The sequence below is a fragment of the Thermobia domestica genome, chromosome 2, assembly GCF_964235325.1.
Source record: "Thermobia domestica chromosome 2, izTheDome1.hap1.1, whole genome shotgun sequence".
NCBI lineage: Eukaryota > Metazoa > Arthropoda > Insecta > Zygentoma > Lepismatidae > Thermobia > Thermobia domestica.
The window spans coordinates 166,885,676-166,910,465 of NC_137455.1; the positions used below are offsets into that span (position 1 = coordinate 166,885,676).

At 36.9% G+C, this 24,790-nt stretch overlaps 1 protein-coding gene across 1 annotated transcript; it reads left to right on the top strand.

Moving 5' to 3' along the window:
• The first annotated feature begins 1,793 nt into the window (after positions 1-1,793).
• On the top strand, positions 1,794-24,393 carry LOC145677127 (lipid transport auxiliary protein 1). Its single transcript, XM_081747774.1, has 5 exons — positions 1,794-1,951; positions 9,865-10,024; positions 10,828-10,990; positions 14,183-14,402; positions 23,253-24,393. The coding sequence occupies exons 2-5, from the start codon at positions 9,866-9,868 to the stop codon at positions 23,503-23,505; spliced, it is 795 nt and encodes a 264-aa protein (XP_081603900.1). The 5' UTR covers positions 1,794-1,951; position 9,865; the 3' UTR covers positions 23,506-24,393.
• The last annotated feature ends 397 nt before the right edge of the window (positions 24,394-24,790 follow it).

The following is a 24,790-nucleotide window of genomic DNA, read 5'->3' on the forward strand; positions in this document are numbered from 1 at the left end:
TTATAAAATAGAGGATTTGTCCATGCAACAAAATCGTGAAGCCATACGTCACAGTTTCGCCACACCTACTCTGCGCACTGCGCGCCACTAAGATCGCAATGTTTCGAGCCAACAATCATAGCGGAAGCGGGAGTAGCCGATCAGACGATACTCGTTTTTTTTTTTTTTTTTTTGGCATCATTGAGTTCATATGATGAAGATACGTGTGGGCAGATCCTCTATTTTATAACATCCTTGCTTCTAATAAAATATAATGTATCTTAAAAAAATGACATGAGTTCTTGCTGTAAAGTAGTGGATGCGGTGGCTCCATGGTAGAGCGTTCACCTCCGGTGCTTGGGGTCCCTGGTTCGATCCCAGCTCGCGCCGTGTGGACTTTGTGGTGGACAAACACTGTGCTCGTGGGTTTTCTCGGGGTTCTCCCGTTTCCTCCCACTTTCTTCATTCCACCATTTCACGGTCTCCTTTAGCCTAACCGGCATATCCGTGGGACGTTAAACTTAAAGATTTCATTTGAAATTTTCTTGCTGTAAAAAAATGACGAGAATTAATTTTACCACTCAACGGAATAAAATGTAAGCGCATATTTTTGTGTAATAATGATGTATATAATCCTGCCATATTTCTTATATGATAGTAGAGATGAAATGTTCGTTGAAGTTCAGATATTAGTCTTACATCCTCCCCTCTTCACTCTGTGAAAACATAGACTCTACTATCATATAAGAAATATGGCGAAAGATTAGAAGAAAAACCCCTTTTCTTTCTTCCTCTTTTTTTTTTGTGTGTGTGTGTGTGTGTGTGCGGGTGCTGAGTATTTCCACAAGAATTCTAAGGGGTGCTTGAGCACGAAGCATCAACTGGAATCATCGTTCCTGGTTAATGTACATCACTGGCATACAAGTCACCATTAATGCATGAAAGGCAACACGGATCTAAGAAAAGAAGGTGTAGATTAAGAATAGTCTGCCAAATTAAAAATGTATTTTTAACCTTTATTGTTTTATTGCCTGAGTGCAGATTGATAATATGTGTGAAGACTGATGTACACTGGAAATAACTATGTGCTATCCATGAAATTCACTCTCAGTGTCTTAGAAGTTGTTCCTTAGGATAGGAGTTGCATTCATGGATGCAGATATACTTTACGAAGAGGACGATAAATATGCGTTCGGACATATGCCATAAGAACGACAGTGCTGAAGCATAAGTCAACTTGTGTTAGGTGGCCACTAAAAGCTACAATACTATCTAACCGAGTCAGGCAGGTACACAGGGGCGGGCCACACGAAAACGCAAAGCTGCGTGTACAGGAAGCAGGAGCGTCAGCAATGGAGAGTATGTCCATAACCGGGAATAGTGAAAAAGCAAGATATCTCATAAAATTTAAAGGGTCATAGCACTTGTAATGGTTGCAGCATTGGTAATTCAATACTTGTAAACATAAAATATACTTTTAAAACATGTGTAGAAATACTACGCCGGTGAAAATTAGTATTTTACACAGTCGTCCTTGATATCCACTCATTCATGTTAACACTAGTGTAGTTAGTCCTTATAATGGTTTCATGCGACATAGAATTTTATATCCCACGTAATACTCTTACATATGTATGCACTCATTGTAACCGCGTAATTACAATTATTTTTAACGGTCTATTCTTAATCAGTACTAAAAAAAATAGTTGATTGAAACAAATTTTATTTCACCGACATTTCCTACTAGTCTCATCTGGTATCAATATCATAGAAATGAATAAAAATTTTAAGGAGTAAGACTAAATACAACAGGAAAACATATGAAGATCGTTACGCGCTATGACAATTGAAAGTAAAGTAATGGCAACCTTTGATAATGGTACGACGATTTTCTTGGGTTCATAAAATGACTGGGAAATGGGACATTGCAATGAAAGATATAATTTGAATGAAATGGATTATTACTTGACAGGTAACGTTATCCTAAAATTAGTGTAAAATCATTAAATATATAATTGTAATATCATTGGATTTAGTTTCCCATTTTTTTGACACCATTAATGTTTATTTTGTTACAGAGGCTAACTTGTATATATGAAAACGGGTAAGATTTTAGTTTAAGTAATTCATATTCAGGGATTCGATTCTTCAGAAACTCTTCAGTAGAACAAGGATTATGGGCAAAGATCGTAACATTTTTCACGTTAAATGTATTAGTCCAGAAAGTGATACACATAATGCAATATACGCCTAAGACGGTAAGAGGGATACAAAGTTTTAACGTGAACATCGTAACTATTGCTCCTCTATGAGAAAAGCATAATAAAATAAGATAATTAGTTTCCGCTGGCGGATCATTTCTTCACAATGCAGGAGACCAGTATTAATTGGTGTAAAGCGCTGTGTAATCACAGATATTTTCACCATTCTTATAGACCTGTATGAGAAGAACACGATGGTATAAACAATTCACACTGCCGAGTTTAGGAACTTCAGATAATGACTTCTCAAGTGACAGTGAAATTACCGTAAAATTTCGATTATTTCAAGTTCCGAAAATCGGTCTAAATTTATTTCGTTAAGATCTGCCAGCTAATCAACGGTATTGGTAATTTTTGATAAGCAACTTACCAAAATTACCAATCTCCTGCCGAAAGCATGCAAGTTTTGGTTGATAGGTTACGTTTTGTTCACGATACTATCCGATTTTTTTTGGGAGTATACTTACATTCATGAAATATTATCTTCTCTGAACATAAAATGCCCTCTTACTACCTTAAATAATGTTTCTTAAGGCAAGCATTGCTTTACTGGGTGCAAAATTACTTTAGGAGGACTGAATATAGACCTCGAATGCTGAGTCAGGGCAAAAGCGCAGCAGAAAGGGCCTCGAGAGAACAGAGGGGTGCGTTCGTAGGGAACAGCCGCGTTAGCAAAAGTATGTGTACGCGTAAACGAGATGTCTCGTAGCATAAAACCATGCCTTGCGTGCGGTACAGGTTTGCGACACATCTATGATTATTTTGTAGACTCCTTTCACATAGTACTTCACTTCATCATGTCTTCCTTCGCAAAACACATCACCTTTTCTACTCACAATTGACAACGCTTGAAAAATGTTTCCTTCCTTGTCGCATTTTCCCAGTAACATTTCACGCCATTAACTCTTACCGGTACATTACATTTGAAAAGACAACTTTCTTTATTTTTCTTTATCTTACTGTAATATCTTTCCCGCCCTTTCGATGTCGCGTCCTTACATTCATTCATCTATGTCTACAGTTGCAGTATTTTTTCCTCTTTTTATTATTTAATTGCACAAAACTAAATGCTGTTAAATCACATGTCACAGATCTTCATCATTTCCTCAGTATACACTCTCCACAATGGAGTAACCCTCGACGTAACGTCTGCCATAGCAAAATATATCCATTTTCACTGTAACCAATATTCATAAATAAATACTAATTTCCACCTTTTACTTATTCTGTCACACTCACCAATTCTTCCCGGTAAATTTTGAAAAATTTTCAGTTACTACGGTGGGGCTTAGCGGAACTTCGGATTGTGTTTCCGAACACAATCCTTTTTCTTTCGGATTGTGTTTCTCTCATCGAGATCTATAACAGTGAAAAACATTTTTAATGCCATAACACTTCTCAAGTGAAAGTATCCAAAAATTGCTGGTATCTCAAGTTCCGAAACTAAGATTGCTGCTTTTGTTCCTTGAATCAAGATCTATAATGGTTGTGATAAACGTTTTTGATGTCACAAAGCTTCTGAAGTGAACGTGGAAGTGAGAGTGAAACTATCAAAGAATCGCGATTAGCTATCAGAAATTTCAAACGTCGGGTTCTAAAAATTTTTTCTTCATTATATTTCTCTCATAAAGATCTATAATCGTGAGAAACATTTGTGATGCCACAGCGCTTCACTCAAACCACAGTTCGAAGTGTCAAACCATTACAAGTGCTATACTACGGTTAAAAGTAGTGAGTGCATTTTGAAAGACGATTTTGTAAGACATTAATTTCTGCCGGCAAAGTGTCTGCACAATATAGGAAATGTGTATTTTGTTTTACAGGGTTACTAGGGTGAAACCATGACATTTGGTCTGAGCTGGGGGGCGCGGTGGCTCAGTGGTAGAGCGTTCACCTCTGGTGCTATGGGTCCCGGGTTCGATCCCAGCCCCCGCCAAGTGAACTTTGTGGTGGACAAAAACCGTGCTCGTGGGTTTTCTCGGGGTTCTCCCGTTTCCTCCCACTTTCTTCATTCCACCATTTCACTCATCTCTCATCATCACCGTCTCCTTTAGCCTAACCGGCATAACCGTGGGACGTAAAACTCAAAGATTTCATTGGTCTGAGCTATAGAAGTGCGCTGATTTATTGATACAAAGAGTTTGTTCAACTATCTTTGTCTCTGTGCATACCATCCGTCGCTGACGCACCTGCTCCCTACTGACGCTGACGCACCCCCCTCTCGCGTTCCTGCTGTGACGGTTAGATGGCATTCGTGCTTTTTAGTGGCCGCCTAGCACAGGTTGGAGTTTTTGCGCAATAGTTTATATATCATTCGTCAGGACACATAATTATGCCCAAAAGGAATCACATCAGTTCTGACGCATATTATAAATCTGTACACAATTACAGTGTAAGCGCCGAGGAAATGAGGGTTCAGAATGTCTTGTGGAATCATTTGAAGTAGAAAAGTTGAGGTAAAATGTTTTTGAAATTTGACGATGTGTTGTAAATACATACGAAAATGCACACCCTTCAGATTAGTTGCGTAGGCCTAATTTGTAAATTGTAAATGACTGGTAGCAAATAAGACCTCAAACTAATACACACTCTGATTCCTACAAATCATTAGATTAGGAAACAAACTCTCTCATAAGGACAATTACAGTTCATCGCAAAAAGGGTTCAGTGTTCTCATGAACTGCTTCTAGTACAAATAATGTGGATAATACATCCGCAACAGGAACGACACAAACTAATAAGGATGTACTTTTATATGTAGTAACCGCAAAAATATAAACGTTACCAAGCCTGATCTAACATATGTGTGCCTTACTTTTTTTGCGCTAAACTTTACATACGCGCATCAGCTGTGTATCGATAAATAAGACCGCTTTTAAATGGTATAGTGGAATAGAGAGAGTCGGATTGACTTACGGAAGTTTGAACCCATTTTGTTAATCAATCAAGTGTAAGTTCTCGTGTTGTTGTAAAGATATCAACTGGAGCGGACATTGTAAAGTTTATCCGTATTTTATTCCTTTCTACTTGTATAACTGTATGAATACCACCTGCGGAACATGTTCTTGGTTCAATCTCAGCTCGGCTCAAGTGGGCCTTGTGGTGGACAAACACCGTATGTGTGGATTTTCTCGAGGTTTTCTTACACTTTCTTCATTACACCATTTCAATCATTTCTAATCATCACCGTCTCCTTTAGTCTAGCCGGCGTTAAAGTGGGACATAAAACTTAAAGATTTCATATCATTTCCATTTACGGAAGAAGGCAGTAATAAAAAGAAAGCCAATAAGCAAATGGGAGACTAAATACAACAAAATATGTGAGACTAAATACAACAATAGGCTACCACTTGATTTATTTAAACGAAGCCTACATTTGATTCTTGTAAATGTATAAAGGCGTAAAAAGTGTTAAAATTTCATATGTATGATGACAGAGAATTTTTTCTCTCTTTATGTGACAGCCAGCAACTCAAGGTTTTCACTGTATCTTGTCAACACAGCAAAGAATTTTTTTAGATGATTTGGACCATGTGGCAACAGTGTTGAAAGCTACAAAATTCTTAAAATTCGGTTAGGGAATTTTTTGTAAATTTTCACTCCTACATTTCCCTCAATAATTTCCCTTTCGTTGCCAACACTGCAATTTAACACCAAAACATAGCCGCATCCCTCTTCTAAAAACCAAGACTTTAATCATATCTATCGGGTAAATAGCTTTTGAGCAATAAATCACTAACTGAAAATGTAGGAAAACGCCAAAAATGGCCTGAATCCGAAAGGGTTAAGCGAATTAATAACATACTAAGAGGGACCAATTATTTTCCCTGGATTTATCTGAATTAGAAATAAACAAACAGTTTAACGAATTATAAAGGGACATATGAAACTCAGTCAAGGACTACTTGATCTATTAAAAAAAAAAAGTGAATAAATGGAAAGTTAAAGTTTTTATTTTGTATCATGCACATCTATATATAATGAAAAGGAATAAAGTTTCCCATATGTTGCATAGTCGTCTTATTTGTATTAATTAGGCTGATCATTTCGACACGTTTAAAAGTATAAGTGTTTATATTCGAAATGCGAAAGAATAATTCAGGAAGCGTAATATAAGTGGACAATTTGATCTTGGTATTTTAAGAGACATGTGCTTCGATAAAGACACCAAAGATTTTTAAGTGTCGAAATCATCGGCTTAATTATTATAAATAAGAAGAGTGCGTAAGGTGTGTGGACTTTATTCTTTTTTTAATTATATTGAACAAATGGAATTGTGTTTGCCGTAAATTGTAATAGAACCCACTCGTGCAATCATGCCTAGTAAACAATGAAAAGTCGGCTGTCACCTATATTTTTCATCTTATATTATGGCACTTGTATTTTTCATCTATGTGAGCTTGGGTAATTAAAAATGGAAAGACGCATGTACAATTTAAAAACGTATGGCCACTACATAGAAAGTGGAAATTTACTGCTTTTATACAGAAATCATGAACCATCTTTTTAATTTTTTTTTTTTAGAAAAAACTATTGCTTTTTCATTCGTATTACACCGTGGTGGTACAGATAAAGAATGCGGGTGTAACCGTATAAAAACTACAAAATGTTGTTTCTTTAACAAATTAACTCGTGATGCCCCCAAGAAAATTTATTCCGTGAACGACTTTGTTTTCACAAGGTATGTTTGTGGTACGAGAATTTGTTCCGTGATACTTTGGATCAATAATTTTAAAAAATCCTGGTAACTTGCGTAAATTCGAGGAGATGTCAAAAGGTTCGTGCAGTCACCTAGAAGAAATCCACTCTGGAGAACTCTGACACTATGATCGTATGAGTCTTTCTCTACGTAGCCACCGTGCCTAGCGACACATTTTTGCCAGAAGTTCTTCACTTTCCGTAAGCTCGTTTTGTAAAAGTTTGCAATTTCGCTGTGAAATCATAGTTTGACCTGAGAAATGACGCCATCCTTACTGTCAAAATGACGTCCTCTGAGTGGCCGCTTTATTTCCATAAAGAGAAAGAAGTCAGTTGGTGGTAGGTCCGGTGAGTATGGAGTGGGACAATATTTCATATCCCAATTCCACTGTCTTCATCATGGATGCATGGCGGAATGAGCTGGTGCATTATCTGCCAGCAGCAGCACCCATTTTGTGACTAATCCACAACGATTCTTCTTCAGTTTCTCCCTAACTTAGTCAGGAGATGGCAATAATACTTGGGGCGTTCAGAAATGATTGGCACTACAGTTAATTTGTTTTCACAGGAACCATTTATTGAATAAACGATTATAGTTTATTTTAGAGGTATTCCTCGGCAATGTCTATGCACCTTTGCCACCGTTCTGGAAGCTTCCTTATTTGGGTAGCAAACCATTCTTTGGGGGTATCTCTGTGCCACTGGCGGACAATTGCGTGGAGTTCATCATTTGTGTTGAACTTTTTACCTCTCATGCCCTCTTTCATAGTGTCGAATAAAGCATAATCGCTAGGAGCCAGATGCGGCAGTACATTAAACCCTAGTTCATGCACTGTGACAATTGTCTGGCTACTGACATGTGGCCGTGCATTGTCATGTTGGAGAAGAATGCCACGGCCCCATGTTCCTTGTCGGTGGAGCTATGCAGCGAACTGTAGTAGCTCTCACTGTCGATGGACGTATTGGGAGGGAGCCATTCCACCAGCAGTATCCCTTCCTGATCCCAGAAAACGGTCGCCATTTGTTTCCGCACGAATAGTAACATCCGTGCCTTCTTGGGACGAGGGCTTCCAGTATGCCCCCATTCCATGAACTGGCGTTCCTTTTCTGGAATTTCGTAGAGGAAATAAGTTTCGTCGACGGTGACCACACGCTAAAAGAACTCGGTCGGATTTTCACTGTACTGTTGCATCAACTGCTGGCAAAGCTCCACACGCCTTTGTTTCTGTGCAACAGTGAGGTCATGAGGCACCCATTGTGCAAACACCTTGTGCAGCTTCAAATCCTCATGAATGATAGTGTAGAGGGAACCCTGTGATAGATCTGTTTCTTTCTCTAGTACATCAAACGTGATTCTCCTGTGCTCCATTATCAAATCATTCACTCGCGTAGCATTGCTTGGTCTGCGCGCAGTTACAGGACGCTCAGTGCTTTTGTTTTTTCAACACTGTCTTATCCTCCTTTGAATTCGGATCTGGGGCCGTGGTGGCTCAGTGGTAGAGCGTTCACCTCTGGTGCTTGAAGTCCCGGGTTCGATCCCAGCCCCCGCCAAATGAACTTTGTGGTAGACAAACACCGTGTGCGTGGGTTTTCTCGGGGTTCTCCCGTTTCCTCCCACTTTCTTCATTCCACCATTTTCATTCATTACTCATCATCACCGTCTCCTTTAGCCTAACCGGCATAACCGCGGGACGTAAAACTCAACGATTTCATTTCATTTTTTTACGAAACACGGATCTGCGACTTGGTGCTGTGTCCCCACATACAGCTAATAACCTGTTGTGGATGTCTGAAGTATTCCCTCCAGAGAAACCACACTGTCCACGGTTACCCATATGTGTCTGCTTCCATGCTGCTTTTGGCTGTCCACCAGCGTGCTGGCAAGTTGGAACAACTGCTGTTATAATGTGCTACTTACGGAAAGAAAGAAAACCATTTAATGGAGTTTGATAGTACTATAGTCTATCTTAATGCATACATCAACAAACATTTCAAACCCCTACTTGGCACCAGTTATAGGGAGAGTGTCATTATTAAACGAACTAAATAGATACTAGTAATAGTTTGTCCCTGTGGTAGGTAATCTGTCATGGTGTCTCCCTCACAGTCCCAGAAAACGGAAAGCATCACCTTGGCGGCAGACTTCTGCACTCATGTCTTTTTAGGGGAGGGGTGGATAGGTGTTTCCATTGTTTGCTCATTTCCTTTGTTTCTGGGTCATAAAGATAAACCATTATCACTAATCAGAGAGAAAAAGACCTCTTCATCCACCTCACAGCGATGCAACATTTCTCTTGCAGCGTCCTCGCGATTTCTCTTCTGGAAAGGTGTGAGTAGTAGTGATATCCACCGTGCTTGACACTTTCTGAAGATGCAGCTGGTTATGAATGATATTCCAGGCAGACGCATAACTCATACCACTTTCAATGGCTATCCTTCTGTCTTACATTATGATCTTCTCAACTTTCCCTGTCAAGGGGGCGTCATCAATGAAAGATGGTCTTTCAGATCTAGAGGTGTCCGCAGTAGCCATGTGTCCAATTTAGAATTATCATTTCCACTTAGATACCATCTCATAGAATTAGGCTTTCATCCCCATGAACTTCTTTCATCTCTTCTTGAATCTGCTTTGCTGATTTCCCCTGAAGATGGAGGAACTTAATGACGCTCCGTTCCTCAAGCTTGTCAATCATCGCACCTTCAGTGATTTACTTGAAAAGAAAAAAAAAATGTTTTAACGAGTCCAGAGGTTGTATGGTTAATATACAAGGACTTAAGTATAAAATACATGAGCGAGGGGGTCCATCATTCCAATGAACGCGTCTGTACCTCGACAGTCGAATATAGTATAGTGATTTGAAGTAGTAAACTGTTTTTGCACTGATGAGTTTTAGTTTGTTTCTTTATATTTTACTTTATTCCACAGAATGGCAGAACAGTTGTCTGGTGTCACAGTGGTTGTGTTCATCGCTTGTGGCGTCCTTACGTTTTTGTTACTGTTTATATTTGCCAAACGGCAGATTATGAGATTTGCCCTTCGCTCAAGAAGAGGACCTCACATACCAATTGGACATGACGCAAAGAAGGTGAGTGTTGAATGTACAAATAGAACATAATGTAAGTGCCTTCGCACATTACTAGTGTAAATTACATAATATAGAGGGAAGCATATGAAAAATAATTGCCTCAGATTATCTTAGGGCTGAATAATTGAATGAATGAAATGAACGAGTCTTCGACGACTTGAATAGTTCAGTTCTTATGATAGGTTGTGCTTTTGAATTGTGCTGATTTTTGTGTTCGTCATTTAATTGGCATTTTTGTGTTTGTGACTTATTTTTGTATGTTCTTATCGATCGTTTCATGAATTCTGCCGCCTTCGTCATTAACAGAACATGTAACCTACAGAGTACACACATGAGAAACTCATACTATTCACTTGCAATAATTAACTCTCGACATGAAAGAATATTTAAGAGTTGTGATGTACATATTATGGTGCATTCTTCAGTTTGTTTGTACGTGTTTAGTATTTGGTTGGCGCCTACACCAAGTTTTTATATTGTCAAAAGGTAAATAAAAAAAATGATTAGTGTTAATTATCAATTTTGAAATATTTCATAATACGACATACGAACATCTATTACTAAGTTTTCCAATACTGTGTTGCATGAGATTGATCAGTTGCATCTTTAATGCATGCTTTTAAAGAAGAGAAGACAGAAAGCAAGGAAGCACTCACTTTTATTTTCTGTGGTGTTAAGTAGCATTTAAGCAGATGTTCATTTCTTCAACATCATTATACTTTACGCTTGTTGTACTTAAATTCTTCATGCAATATTTTTTTTCCTTGTCATTTGTATTAATTTGTGGCTGTGCTTTCTTCTAGTCACTTAGGAAGGAAATAGAAAGGAGGATCGACGTGATACCAAGAATAGTGTATGAACCACAGCTTATTCCTGAAAATGGTGCGCAGTCACTTCAGAGAGCCAATGGCGAATTGCCATCTCATTACTACAGATTGAAAGCAATGGATGACGTTAAGTTATTAGGTGAGTACTGTACAAATGCTATTTTGTCATGGCATTTGGGAGAATATTTAAGAGAGAGAGAAAGTGCAGAGGGATCATTTCAGTGTCTGTGTTTCTGTAAGTGACCACAACGCTCTCTGGCGCGCGTCTTTCCACCTGACTTGTGTTACTGAAATCACTTTTTGAGTTTTAAGTACAGAGTAGACGTAGGTTATGTACCAGAATGGCGGTAATACTGTCTGTTCGGAGTAAATATTTGAAATACATTTTCCGAAGTACTCCGGAGCAAAACGAAAAGGGTGACAAATAAAAGTATTCTGGATATTTTCCTATTGCCATAAGAAAATAGTCTACATATAATAATGATAAAACTACAAGCAAGCACTGAAATCATACAACCTATGAACGATTGTAATCGACCAGGTGGCGTACTTCTACTTGGGTGATGTGTGGTCAGCACTACTATTTCATTTTTTCTAGACTGGAGTTCGCAATCTCTTAATTTATTCATCTCTAGCAACTTAGAACTATCAGAGCAAATATGTTGCAACTCAACCCTGAGGCAGGGACCAAATTAACTAGGAATTCGTTAAGCTATGAAAAAATTGGGAACAGATACACTATCTGTACGTGTGATTGTAATGTACCATAGACTAGCAATCATATTACCTGGCACCTCCCTTTATAAATCCTACAAATTCCATGTCTCGCTCTTTTGTTGGTTTAATATAGTGGTTTCAGGGTGACTATCGGACACGAAAGTCATGAAACAGTCACGAAATCAAGAAACGGCCATGAAAGTCACAAAATTTAGCTTTATAGTCACGATTTTTTTTTATCTGTACGAATATAAGTACAGGCTGGAAAATTTTATTGTATAAAACATCAAAATTCACCGCCAAAAATACCTATTGTCGGCTTTACATGCTACCAAATCGCAAGCAAAGCACGCTTCTATCGCATGCATGAAAATTCGGCCTAATTTACATTCAAATTTGCTCTTGAGACTGTCCGTTAGCTGGCATCATTGAGCAGTGGCTATGTGAATCGCATCGCATCGCATCGCCGAAACCACCTATGCATCTAACCAATTTTTTCAACTATGAGAAGACACCAAGTTTTTATCGCTCCAGGGAACAGCCTTGAAAGCAGAGATAAGATAAAGATAAGTGCTGAAGAATATAGATGATGTTTTTGAATGTCACGAAATTTTATGGTTTGGTAAAGAAAAGGTCACGAAATTTCATTTTGGAATTTTAGTACGCATCCTGGGTTTCCAAACACGGAAGGTGTGTGTAGCGAGCGAAGAGGGACGAGCTACTGGGAGAAATAAACTTCATTCATAATTACAAATTTTACGAATATTCTAATAAATAGACAAAATTAAATACCGTACAAACACAAAGTAATTATTCGCAATAAGTGATTCCATTTCAAATCGTCCAGGGTGGTCCACACGACTGTCTCAGATTTAGTTTATTTTTTAAAATAAGAAACTACATACAAAATTCTTAGACTTTTTTTTTCTTTCTTCGATATACAGCCTTCCAAAATGGCTGCCCTCCTCTCGGATTGCTCGAAAAACTGAAAAACATGTCAAATTAAAAATGTTATTGTAGAGAAAAGAGTGTACTTAGTAACATAATCGCAATCGCAGGAAGAGTATAAAGTTGTATGTTTCGGTGGAGGGCCAAAATTCGTCTATTAGTCCAATAGGAATTGTGCAAATCACTCGCAATGTTGCCAACTTCGATGAAAGTTTTGCTAACTTCAAACATTTTTTTTTCTGTCCTCATGAGCAATATCAACCATCTGCTTCCAGCATCGAAATCTACTCCATAAGGTCTCTTGAAAATGTAAAGGACTTACGTTTCTGATTATTATATCCCACGTTATAGCATGATGAAAAGCTGAAAATTTCGTTAAGACGCCATGTTTGGACACCATTTTCTCAAAAACCCCACCTTTTAAAAATTTGAATTTTTTACATGTATTCGAGAAGTACCTAAGTATTTAATACCCGTTAACCGTTCATGCGGCTGCAGCCCCTAACATTTGCAATTAATTATTGAAATTTCGATTTTTGTACTTGAAATGTAAGTATTTCCTATGGGCACTTAGATCCTATACACAAGGCGAATTGAAAGGGAGTATGAAAATTTTGAGAGATGAATCCTTACATCAAATCCAGTACAAAAGTTCCTATAAACATGAGTCGAATTCCGCTTCGATTTCGAGTTACAGTGTTTCCAACAATTTTCCCTACATCACCAGTTTCCGAAAACTTACATGTATTTCATTAAAACGTCCATCTATTAACTTCAGTCACGTCCATCTATTAGCGCAAAGAGGAAACCTTAATATTATAAAGTATAACTTTTCGTAAAAATTTCTTTACAGAAGATCCATTTCACGGTTGTCATTCCATTATTTTCATCTCTGAATATTACTCGAACTGCCTAGTGGAATGCCCATTTATAATGCTTCCCCACTAACTGGATAATCAGTTTCTTAGGCGTTATTCATTGAATTTCGCATGCGACTTCAAAAAAACTTCGGAACGTAGTTGTACATTTCTGTTATGAAAACAAAAGATAACCTTATTTTACGTGGAACGTCCCTGACTTCGCGAATGACTAACAGAGGAGTCGAAACTAAGCTCTTCTAATTCAAATCATGCTGTATAAAACAAAATATTGGAGTCCTTGTGAGGCAAGAGCAAAAGAACAAATTGAAATTGACAGTAGTTGTATTTCTGTTGTTCTGTAGCGAAGAAATAACTATGTTTGTATTGGCAAATAAGGTTAAAGTGAATGGTGTATTTTTGTTAATTTTAAATCTACCTTAAAAGCATTATTTTTTACTTTATTTTTACGCCTCACGATTGTGTTCTTTAGGCTAAATGAGATGCTTGGAAATGGATGTTTAAAGAACAATACATAGCGTCTCCCTGAGCAGGATTGGAACCTGCGACGAACGTCTTTCGATTTTCTGTCTGATATCTAAGAGAATATTTAAACGAATAGTTTTGTAAACATTGTATTGTCTCTGTTCATTTATCTTCAGAAGTTGAGTATTCACGCTAGCCGATTTCTTCTTTTCTGTATTATGTAACTTAACTTTTCTTCGTGTGTATTTGTTATTGTACAATATTCAAAATTTGATTCATACTGTTGAAACTTTCATTAATGTAGGCATTAATGTTTTTTTCAGAGACAGAGATTTCAAAGCAGGATAATACCCTCCATCGCCATCACACTGAAAGTTTAAGAGCTTACCTCATAACTACTTTAGGTGGTCCCCTTAACGGAGTGGGCCAGAAAATTGTACACCAGTTCTGTGATATGTATGAACATGCTCGTCATGATCCAGGTGAATTTGGTCCAGAAGAGTATGAAGTATATGCAAGGCTTCTGGCAAAATTGATAGAAATGTAAGTATATACGTTCTGTATTAAACAAAAGTAAACTAGAGGGGTATCAGTACTTTTTTTCCTAACTATGAAGTTAAGTTTCACGAATTCAGTTAATCAAAATGTTACATCTACTCTGTATACACTATCCTTACATAAGTAAATAGATAAACGCGGAAAGGTAACATGGTCTCGCAAGATCACCGAACGAATGCGAGAGGCCGACGAGTATGACGTAGCTTGTGGTATGAGCATACAGTACAACAAGTGCACCATAGCGCTTGTGTGGAGTGTGAGGAGCTGATGGAGTTTCCATTGACATTTAAAATGTGGTAGAAGTCAGAACTGGTGTATTACGAGTACCGTTAGCACCTGTTAATAAGATTGTAGTGGAGGTCAAACGGGACGGAAGCAAATGCGTCCCCAGATTGGGACGCTGTCATACAGAGTAGAGACCTATTTATCCAAATCTGCCAGTGACATTGCAGCCGAAGTTGACAAATAAGCACCTACCGTCCAAGCGGTATTTGTACGGTGAGGGAAAGTACCTACAGGTCGCCGAAAAGAAACTCTACATACGAAACCACAGAGACACAATTGGACCACCGTCGTGTGCAACAAGCCACTATAGTATGTTGGAGTCATGTTATATTCTCCAGTGAAAGCCGATTGTACGAATTCTCGGGCAGCGATAGACAATGATTCCGGAAAAATATCAATATACAATGATTCACTATAATTCAGTCATCCTACAATGAAATACAGCCTCGTAATTGTCATGATATAAGTATAATTTGGAAAAGTGGTCGTTGTAACTATTGTGTGTGTGTGTTGGAGATATTAATGCTGCAAAATACATCTATTGTATTGCTATCCTTCTTTGAAATAGGAGAACTGTGATGGGACGCCACGCAATTCATAGATATCATTGTGCAAATCTGATCACCCGCTTAAAAAAGTAAAATAGGGTTCAAACTCTTATGTGGCCTGGACATGAAACTTATAGAAAGTGTTTGGCATCTCCATCAACTGAAATTAAACTACCACACAGATCCACAAATAACAATTATTTGAGGTGCCATCTGTGATTTATTAGATATGACACATAGGATTGAAGCTTGATGTAGTGCCAGAAGCTTCAGCAAATACTAGAACGTGGTCAGGGTCAGGAATTGTTTCTTCTGTGCGCTGGTACTTAATAATGGGAAACTGGTCGACTTTTCGGGTGTTTATTTACTTATATCAGAATACTGTAGTCACTTTCCACAAAATACCACACATTTAAAACCTTGTTGCAGAAGTCGTAGGTGTTAGCTTGAGAGCCACTCTCATCCGAAGAAATGTTACTCTTTCACATTAGTTCCTTTACTGTGAGAAAGAGGGTAAACGTGGCAGTTGGTTTTAACACACTTTTGTGCAATTCAGAGCAGGTACACTCATGTCCAAAATTATTGATGTCGCATGTCTATAAATGTGTTGTTGTAGGAATATACTTTGATAACGAATTCACCCAGTATATCTTATAACGTTAGTATATGTATAATCGGCGAAGACATGTATGTGACAAATTTCATGTCAAAAGAGCAGTAAATAAGAACAATGAAAGGAAAATAAAATTTTCTTGTCCATTTAGTTACATTTTATTTTACTCATTATGAGTTTCGTATTTATAATTCTTTTTGTATGAAATTTACCACAAATATACATTTCCCGATTATACATATAGTATCAGTATTAAAAGTACCCTGCAAAATCATTATCAAATTATATTCTTATAAGAAGACAGTTGATATGCGGCAGTCATTTTGGACATGAGTGTACCTTTGCTTAAAGAGGAAGCACATTGTTACCCAAGAGAATACTTGTTGTTAAGTTTCCCCGTCTTTTTTGTGCTTTCCCGTAGAATCATTTTGCGAGTTTCGATTATAGTCTCCAGTAATATTGTAACTAGATTTCAGATAGTATGTCAGACTAATCTTTTTGTAATACTGAAACACTGTCAGCATTAATATTGCTTTCCTTTGATTTTCTTCTCATTGTCTTCATTTTCAAGCTCAGAATGATGCAGTCAACACTAATTGTCAACAGTCTTCTTTAAAAGCATCATTGTTTCCTCGACATATATATATACGTGACCGTTCCACTTTGTTTCCTTTGAAATATAGTCAGTATAAGCGAAACCCATTGCGCTGATACTTCGCAGATATACATATGTTTATGTAGTTGATTGAAATTAAACAAGCAAATTTAGGTATTGCAGCATGGCTAATGACATTGTTTAAGTGGCTGATTCTTCTCACTGTTTCAATCGTGCCACGATCACTGGCTGAGTGGGATTGCCCGCCCTTCCCTTGGCTACACTCAATGTTTGTGCGTCTTTACTTGGCTTTCCTTTTCCAGATTTCAGTTTTGCTTCAATGTGAACATTTATTGCCATAAACAGCCTTTATTTGATCATAAATCTGGGTAGCAGTTTCACATTTCAGTATTCGAGTTTTACTGAGAAGTCTCCGTCAGTTGAGACATCCGCTCTCCCTGCAGCATAAGACCAATGTATATATATATATATATATATATATATATAAAGGAATAGTACTTGTTCAAAAATCCTCGCTACCTACTTACATAAGTACTCTTATCTATAACACTGCCCAACAAATAAAAACTTTTCTTATATCTCCACGGTCATAATTGATAATTCTTAAGGAAACGGGCACGCTGATTTCGAAAATCACGATAAAAATGCCCTATCACGTCAGGTTCAAAAGATATGAACAAATTTAGTATTTGGATTATAGGCAGTACAACCACGATTATCCGACACAATTTTCGGGATATTTCTCAGCCCTTATTCAACCGATTTACAGCAAATTTGAAAGGTATGCTTCTAAGGATATCTAGTTATATTCCCCAAAATTTGAAACAGATCGATTGAATAGGAGCTGAGAAATAGCCCGGAAATTGTGTCGGATAATCGAGTTCCTACTGTATTATTCGTACAATAAAACGTTTCGATACAGATTGTTACATGGTCAAGCCTATAAGATTTTAACATTCTTATAAAGTCACGCAACTCTTTTTTTTAAATTAGCTTACTGAATCATTCGTAACAATGGCGTAGAGAAGAATTGAAAAAATTTGGGGTTCACGGAGGTAAAATGTTTATAAAAGGCCTTGGAAATATCTATTTAAGCTTTTGATGATGATTTCATTATTAAGTGTCCCCTTTTGTCAGGCTATATCTACACCATTGATACCTTATATTGTAACGAGATGCGCCTCTTACTTTCCTTACAAACGCTTGTGTTTGTGCTGCCTCTTATAATCCTGTTTACTCGCGCAGAAGGAACCAACAATAGTCTATTATTGCAGGATCCTTACGATCTTGGTATCTCTTCTCCATCACGGAAATGTCTTGGTAAAACCTTTCCCCTTGTTTATCACTAACACTTCCTAGATTGTCAAGGGAAAAGTCTAGATGTCAATGAAAGAAGTGAATTACCAAGGACATACTGCAACCCATGTTTTTGTAGCATTCTTTAAAAAAAAAAAAAAAAAAAAAAAAAAAAAAAAAAAAAAAAAAAAAAAAAAAAAACTGACTAATGTTTCGTAATTTTCTTCTTTTCTATTTCCAAGAAACCCGCGTACGAAGCTTATAAAGAACTCCCAAGCTGCTAACTCAGCTCCTTGTAAAAGATTTTCAAACGTTTCGTCCAAAATGACTTTTCTAATTTGGAACCCAATAATAATTCCTTCCTTCAATTTAGTGTACATGACCTCAAGAAACATTTTTCAGATACATAAAACCGTCACTATCATTGTTGAGTTCTTTCACAAAGTTGTTCATCAACCCAAGTTTTATATGCAAGGGTGGAAGAAGAATTTTATGATAAACCATACACGCACGAAGAGATCTTGTCAAGAACTCTGAATTCTAATACTTCACATAGGGATTTTTTGCAAGGTAAGCTGAACGCTATAAGACGATGGTGCATAGGTTTTCTCACTTTGAATCAGCGATGGGCTATAGAAACGAAAAATATAATAATATGTGGCGCGAGTGACCGAATAAGTGAAATGTTTATAACCTAAAGGGCTTACTGTTGGTGTTGCTAATTAGGGATTTTGTCGCTAAATCTAGCGATTTGATAACATATTTTAGAGACGATATTTGTTTCGTTTACCATTGTTAAACTAGGGATTTAACAACTTTTAAAATGTACAGCGAATAAACTAGCATTATTTCCATTACAATCACTTTATAATTGTTATATACTTGAAAAAAGAGATAAGAGGACTTTGAGAGGCACAATGTCCTTATGGCAAAGTGTTTTAAACTTCCGCTGTTCCATTATTGACGGTTAACTGGGCTTACTTTACGTTCCTCATTTCAATAAATTACATGTATATGCGAAATATATATGTCATGCATTAACTCAAAACTGTGACGTGATGTGCAAAAATGCGATGTTATCATTTTCGTTTTCTACTCACCAAAATCATTCAGAATCACCTATTATTTTGCCGGAGGTAAAAATCATGTGGGGCAGTGTAAGCGGAAGTAACCCACCAAATATAGTTGAGACAAAGGAATTCCGAAGCGATAATGGGAAACAAGGTACTTACCAGAAAATAGTGAAGAGATAATCACACAGCACTAAAAGTTGCATTTGTGAACACTTTTGCTACGTGCTTTATTGGATAGAAAAGGAAGGTGTAGAAAAGGGGGGAGGAGTAGCTTAATGTACACGGTCAGCAACGCTTTGGAGATGAATCTCCTGATAGAAATAAGAGAAAAATTTCCTCGGAATCGCTTAGTTCCAGAGTTACAGACTACAGAAAGTATGGGAAAATGAACTTTAGAGGTGAGTATCTCCCAGACTACTGGTCACTGAGCTAAAGAGGTATGTTATCGTTGTAGACTTATGATGGACTTTATCCAAAAATGCATGATTCAAAGTCTTTTAGTGGGAGCGTAAGGGATTCCCCGACAGGAAGTGAAGGATTCCCGAATATTCCGTTAGGATAGATGGGTTCTATTCATGACGTATGTAACGAGGTCCCAGCAAGTAACAAAAGTTCGTTGACAAAATATCGATATCTTGATCAGAATCAAGATGGCGAAGGGTTTTTGATGTGTTATGTGTGATTGCATAACTGGAGAGGATAATCATTTTAGTTAATTAAATTAAATTAAATCTTCAGTTTATTGTCTCGCGATCATATTCTGTGGGGTAAAGGGAATAGATATTTATGATATTTAATGATTTTGGAAGAATTAGCGCAACGAGGATCTGCAAGAAAATGGGAGTATCCCCCGGAAAAAAAAAAAAAAGATACGAACACTATATTCCCCTACCACAAACTCACTTGATCTGGCATTGTAAATGGGACCCCTTGTTGTAGAGGTGAACGCTCTATCACTAATTTACCATGTACCCTTCTTCCCTCTTCTCCGTAACGGACAAGATGCGTAGTCATTTCAAACATATATTACTAGATGGCAGTAAAATTATATGTGATGCTTGCTGTCAAACTCTTTTTACTTGTTTCTCTTCTCTGCCTATAATATCTAGAACCATGTGATTAAGTTTTACCAATGCCATGTATGAAGGTAATGTTTTAATTGGTATCATCAATCGAAATAGTGTGTTTCAGAGAAAACAAATACATAACATATATGCATACATAACATAATATACATGCCTCTTTTAAAAGAAAGTTGGTTTCAGTGCACACTCTCAAGACCAGATTTAATAAAGGAAAGAGCTATAGCTCAACTACCAATAGACCTGACTTTCGAAAATATGTTGAACAGTCATTCAGTATTCAAGTTAATTTATATAATTTTTTCGAGTTTAAGTTTTTTATCTGTTTTATTTTATTTTATTTTTAGAAATGATTTTCTGAAAAGAAATAAAGAAGTTAATATCTTGGCCACTATTTAAAGTGCAATAGAACAACTCCCTCTTTCATACAACCCGACAAGCTACTATGGAACTTCAACATTACTACGAAGTAACAAACAATTATTCTTTTAGTTTCTACAGTTCTGGTGTATTCAATTGAGTATAATCCATTTTTATATGCATGACTTTCGTCCTAGTTCCAGTACATAATTAAATCGAAATTTCAACTGAAGTTTGCGAACGAAAATAGAAGTCAGCACAAGCGTAAGGATGGGTCGTGTTTGTAAATGAGATAAAAGTGATATATAGAGGTACTAAAAGAAATTTATACACGCTTCAAAGAAGAGAGAAAGTAAACAAACTTTTCATACAAATATCAAAAAATGAGTGCAAGTCACATTTGCGTTTTACAATTGCAAAAAGAGCTCAAACTAGTGAGCATCAGCGTCCAGACACTTTTGAACACCGCGAACTTCTGCTTCAGGCACGATTAACCGAAGTTGCCACTGGGATTGCTACGCATGCTATGTTAACCCTTTCGAAATGGGCGTGACATATAAACACAAACCGCTATCGTGTCGCTAAACCCGTCCGTAAAGTGTTTATTTCTAGACGAACTTCTGTCAGTGTAACTGGTACACTAGATTCTTGAGAATTTTCCATAGGTACAAATCGAGAAGTATTAAATCAGGAGAATGTATGAGAAACTCAGTCGTACCTTTTCGTTCTATTCATACAAAAATATGCAATGAAGTAAGTACGGACGTCGTAGTTAATGTGGTTACATATAAAATTGATCGTTTCTGAACACCGTACGAGTAGAAGTTTAAAAATGTGTAGCCTCCAGTATAAGTATTTTCAGAAAAGAAAGGTCCAGTTGCCGGCTTAATGATATCCACATCAAACATTGAGCCCCAGAAAATTTACCGATTTTGTGCAGTCCAATACGCGCAAATATGTCTGTTTATTGTTGTAGTGATGATTTTAGAGGTGGCCCGGGAGAAATCCTCTCCTCCTCAGGGGCCACGTTTCCGATTGACCTCAAAGCGGGTTACTAGTATTTTCGTTGTGCTACTTTTAACCCCTCTTACTCAAATTCTTCCCGCAGGAAATCTTCTGACATCATCACTGTACTGTTTTATTTAACTTAAATATTGCCTTATTTGTCTATGCAATTTTTCTCACAAAATCCTTATCTTCTCGTACAATGTACAGCAATCATTCGCAATACTACATTCGTCTATCAGGGTTGTATTCCTTGAATGCGTGGCTAGCTAATCTCGCCTTTCGCTCAAGAGTCAATACGAGCAATTGGTAGGTGTGTCACTGGTTCAGTGGCATACTACGCTTTCCATTCCCGTCATACTTCAACAACATTCACAGATTTCCAGTACTACTTGAGAATATTTTCGAACGACAGTCTTGTATGTGATTGTACTACTTCAACTCCGATATGATGGTTACACCGCCACATCTTTTTCATGTCATCTGTGGAGTAACCATCATACTACATGTTGCTACCGTCATCCGCTTCGATCTTGAAAAGTACCAAGTGACACAGCGCTCTGTTACCCGTTTCATGCATTGCACAGAACTTCGCTCAGAAGATATTTGATGTGGACTGTGAAAATAGTCTTACAACAGTTCTTCGACTCCAAACGTCAGAACTTTTATAGGCGTAGAGTATATCTCCTATCCAATCATCGATTGCGGTTGTGATTCTAGGTGAGTGACATATTGTATTGTTCGCACTTCTCTTTGCACAACAGTAACGATATGACTTCTGTTCGCACGTATTCAATATTTTATCTGTATATTTTATAACTATTACTTCTGTATACACTATTATTAGTTCTGTATAACCTGAATTTCTCGCTTTGAGCCTACTCTAGCTTAAACCTGGTAGCCATATATCCAATTTTTCGTTATTCCAACGTAGTGTGAATAGTATAGAGGTTGTAGAATTTAAAAGCGAAGATTCGTGAGTTTCTGTAAAAAATAATGGCCGGGATGATTCTGAGTGAGGATATTTGGGATAGCGGGTTTCATGATAGTGAATTTCTTCTTTTTATCAGTGGACAGTTTGTGGGTGAATTTGGAGGGGTAGCTTTTTCTCGAAAACGCAACTGAAAGAATATTCATGTGTACGTTACTTTCAAAATGTTTGTTCCCAAATCTGACGTTCACATGGAGGATGACGTCTTGGTTGAAAGCACTTCTTTATATTGGGACTGTATGGATATTCCCAGTACTGGTTAGCCGTGAGCCCATATTGAATGTTGTCTGTGAATTGAAGCGAGATGGAAGTTTGGAATATTGATGAGGAAGTTGGTGTGTAATGGTAGCATGTGAGTGTCCATGGCAGTTACCTTGATTTTCAGGCAGTGATTTTCAAGTGAAATTCATGATTAGGACAAAATTAGCTAATTAAATTAGGGATTAGGAAATAGTGATTCTACGTGGGTTGCCGGGTTTGTGAATTTCATGTAGAGGATGGAATTTAGAAATTTTCGGAGTAAAGTGGTTTGAGATAACCGTGTAGTGAACCATGCTTTGTAAGTGGGATTGAATTTTAATGAGGATATTGCAGATGATAAAACTTCTCTAGAAATGTATAATAGCTGGGGTTGGAAAATTAATGCAGAGCTTCGGACCAGTAGTATTTAAGTAATTCATGATAAATGTGTAGCAGCCTTATCTGCTAAGGGGATGATAATCGTGGGGTCAGAATGCAACGCAGAGATCGCCTTGCGTTCAACAAGGTAATGGTAATGGTTCGTAATGGTGTGGTGTACTTTGAGTGAGTTCGAGAAATAGTCAGTCAGCAATTCTTTTGAAATAACGAGATGAAACAGTTATTAGGAAGGAGAGAGGGTTCTTAAAGGAAGGTGAGAAATATTTGGGTGCTTTCATATTTTCAGTAGTAATGCATTGACTTAACATCAAATTGTTTGCTTTGCAGAGCAAAAACTTTGAAGACGTATCCACCAAGCAGAAAATCTAGTCCTAACAGAACACCACTGAAGAAAAGTGACAGAGTTGCTCGGAAAGCTTTTATAGATTCGAAATTGAAACAAGAAGAAAAGTGCAACTTGGAATCAGGAGATGAAAGTTTCTGTCCAGGTGGTAAAAGTGGTAACAATTTTGAACGGCCAGTAAGTTTACCTGTCGAACTTACCAAAAGCAATGAATTGAAGCATGAAACTACAGTATAGCTGCGAAATATGTACCTGTGTAAATGTACGTGTTTTCCAAACATGTAGATTTTACAAGATCTCAGTGGACTATATAATGTAAATTATATGTAGCAAAATTTGTAAATAATTTAATTATTAAGAGACTGCCTGTATAATAGTTTCTGAGAAATTGTAAATAAGTTTGTGCATATTATTTTATGCGAGCTGTTTTAACACTTATTTTCTGATTGTTTTTAAGCTTCAAAAGGAAGTTTTAGGGCTTTTTTTCTGGTGGTGCTTGAAATAATTATTAAAACTATGAAATCTGTGAAAAAAGCTATTTATTTGTATATATGTATATTTTAAAGAATGTCAGTTGATTTATTAGAAGACACATAGTTCTTATTTTGATCTGAATATATTAAATAATATCATATCTAATATACTTCTTCATAAAGGGTAATGGTTACTAATTAAAAGTTGCAAGCAAATTATAAATAAACGGAGCTTTTGTTTGAGGTATCCAGTGCACAACTCAAAAGATTTACTTAAATACGGTATCAGTAAAAGATGTAGATGTTTGTAGGCTGTGAAATGTTCATTCCATATTCTGATTACCGCAGAACTTAATAGTCGCACAGTAAGATTTTTTTTTTTAATACTATGTCAGATATAAAAAATACGAGTTATTTGTTACAAATAATTTTGTTGTGTATGAATTCAGCTTTCGCCTAAATTAATTGATAAATATTTATATGTATGATGGTGTATAAAGAGTCACCGCTAGTAGAGTATGTTTTCTCCAGGATTTGTCCACCCTCTTAGCTGTGTGCAATAAAGTAATACTGAGCTAATGTTAATGTTCCTAATGAACAACAGTTGCTTCAAGAAATATGGCCGATAATAAAAATGTCTGATAGATTTTTTAAACTCAAAGTATTATTAACCTAATGCTTACTTACTCATTGAAAATTATAGTATTATGTGTGTACTTAATAGAAATTTACTAGCCTAAATTAATTTGATATTTCAGTGGAAGGGTATTTAAAAAAAAAGTGATGTCTTACATTGAAATACAGTAAGTGCATGTCCAGGAGGACACACCTGTAAACGCAACTTTCAAAGAAGTTTTTTTTATATATAGTAGATACATACCTAAGTGCAGCAATAGTACTTTTCCGGCTATTACGATCTCATTTTGTAGATATAAGAGCACATTTTTATACAAAATAGTTTTTTAAAAAAATAGTGGCATCACGTGTATAGTCTTGAAAAAATACTTTGATTGGGAGGTTTTACCCCACCCGCCCTATTCCCCTGACTT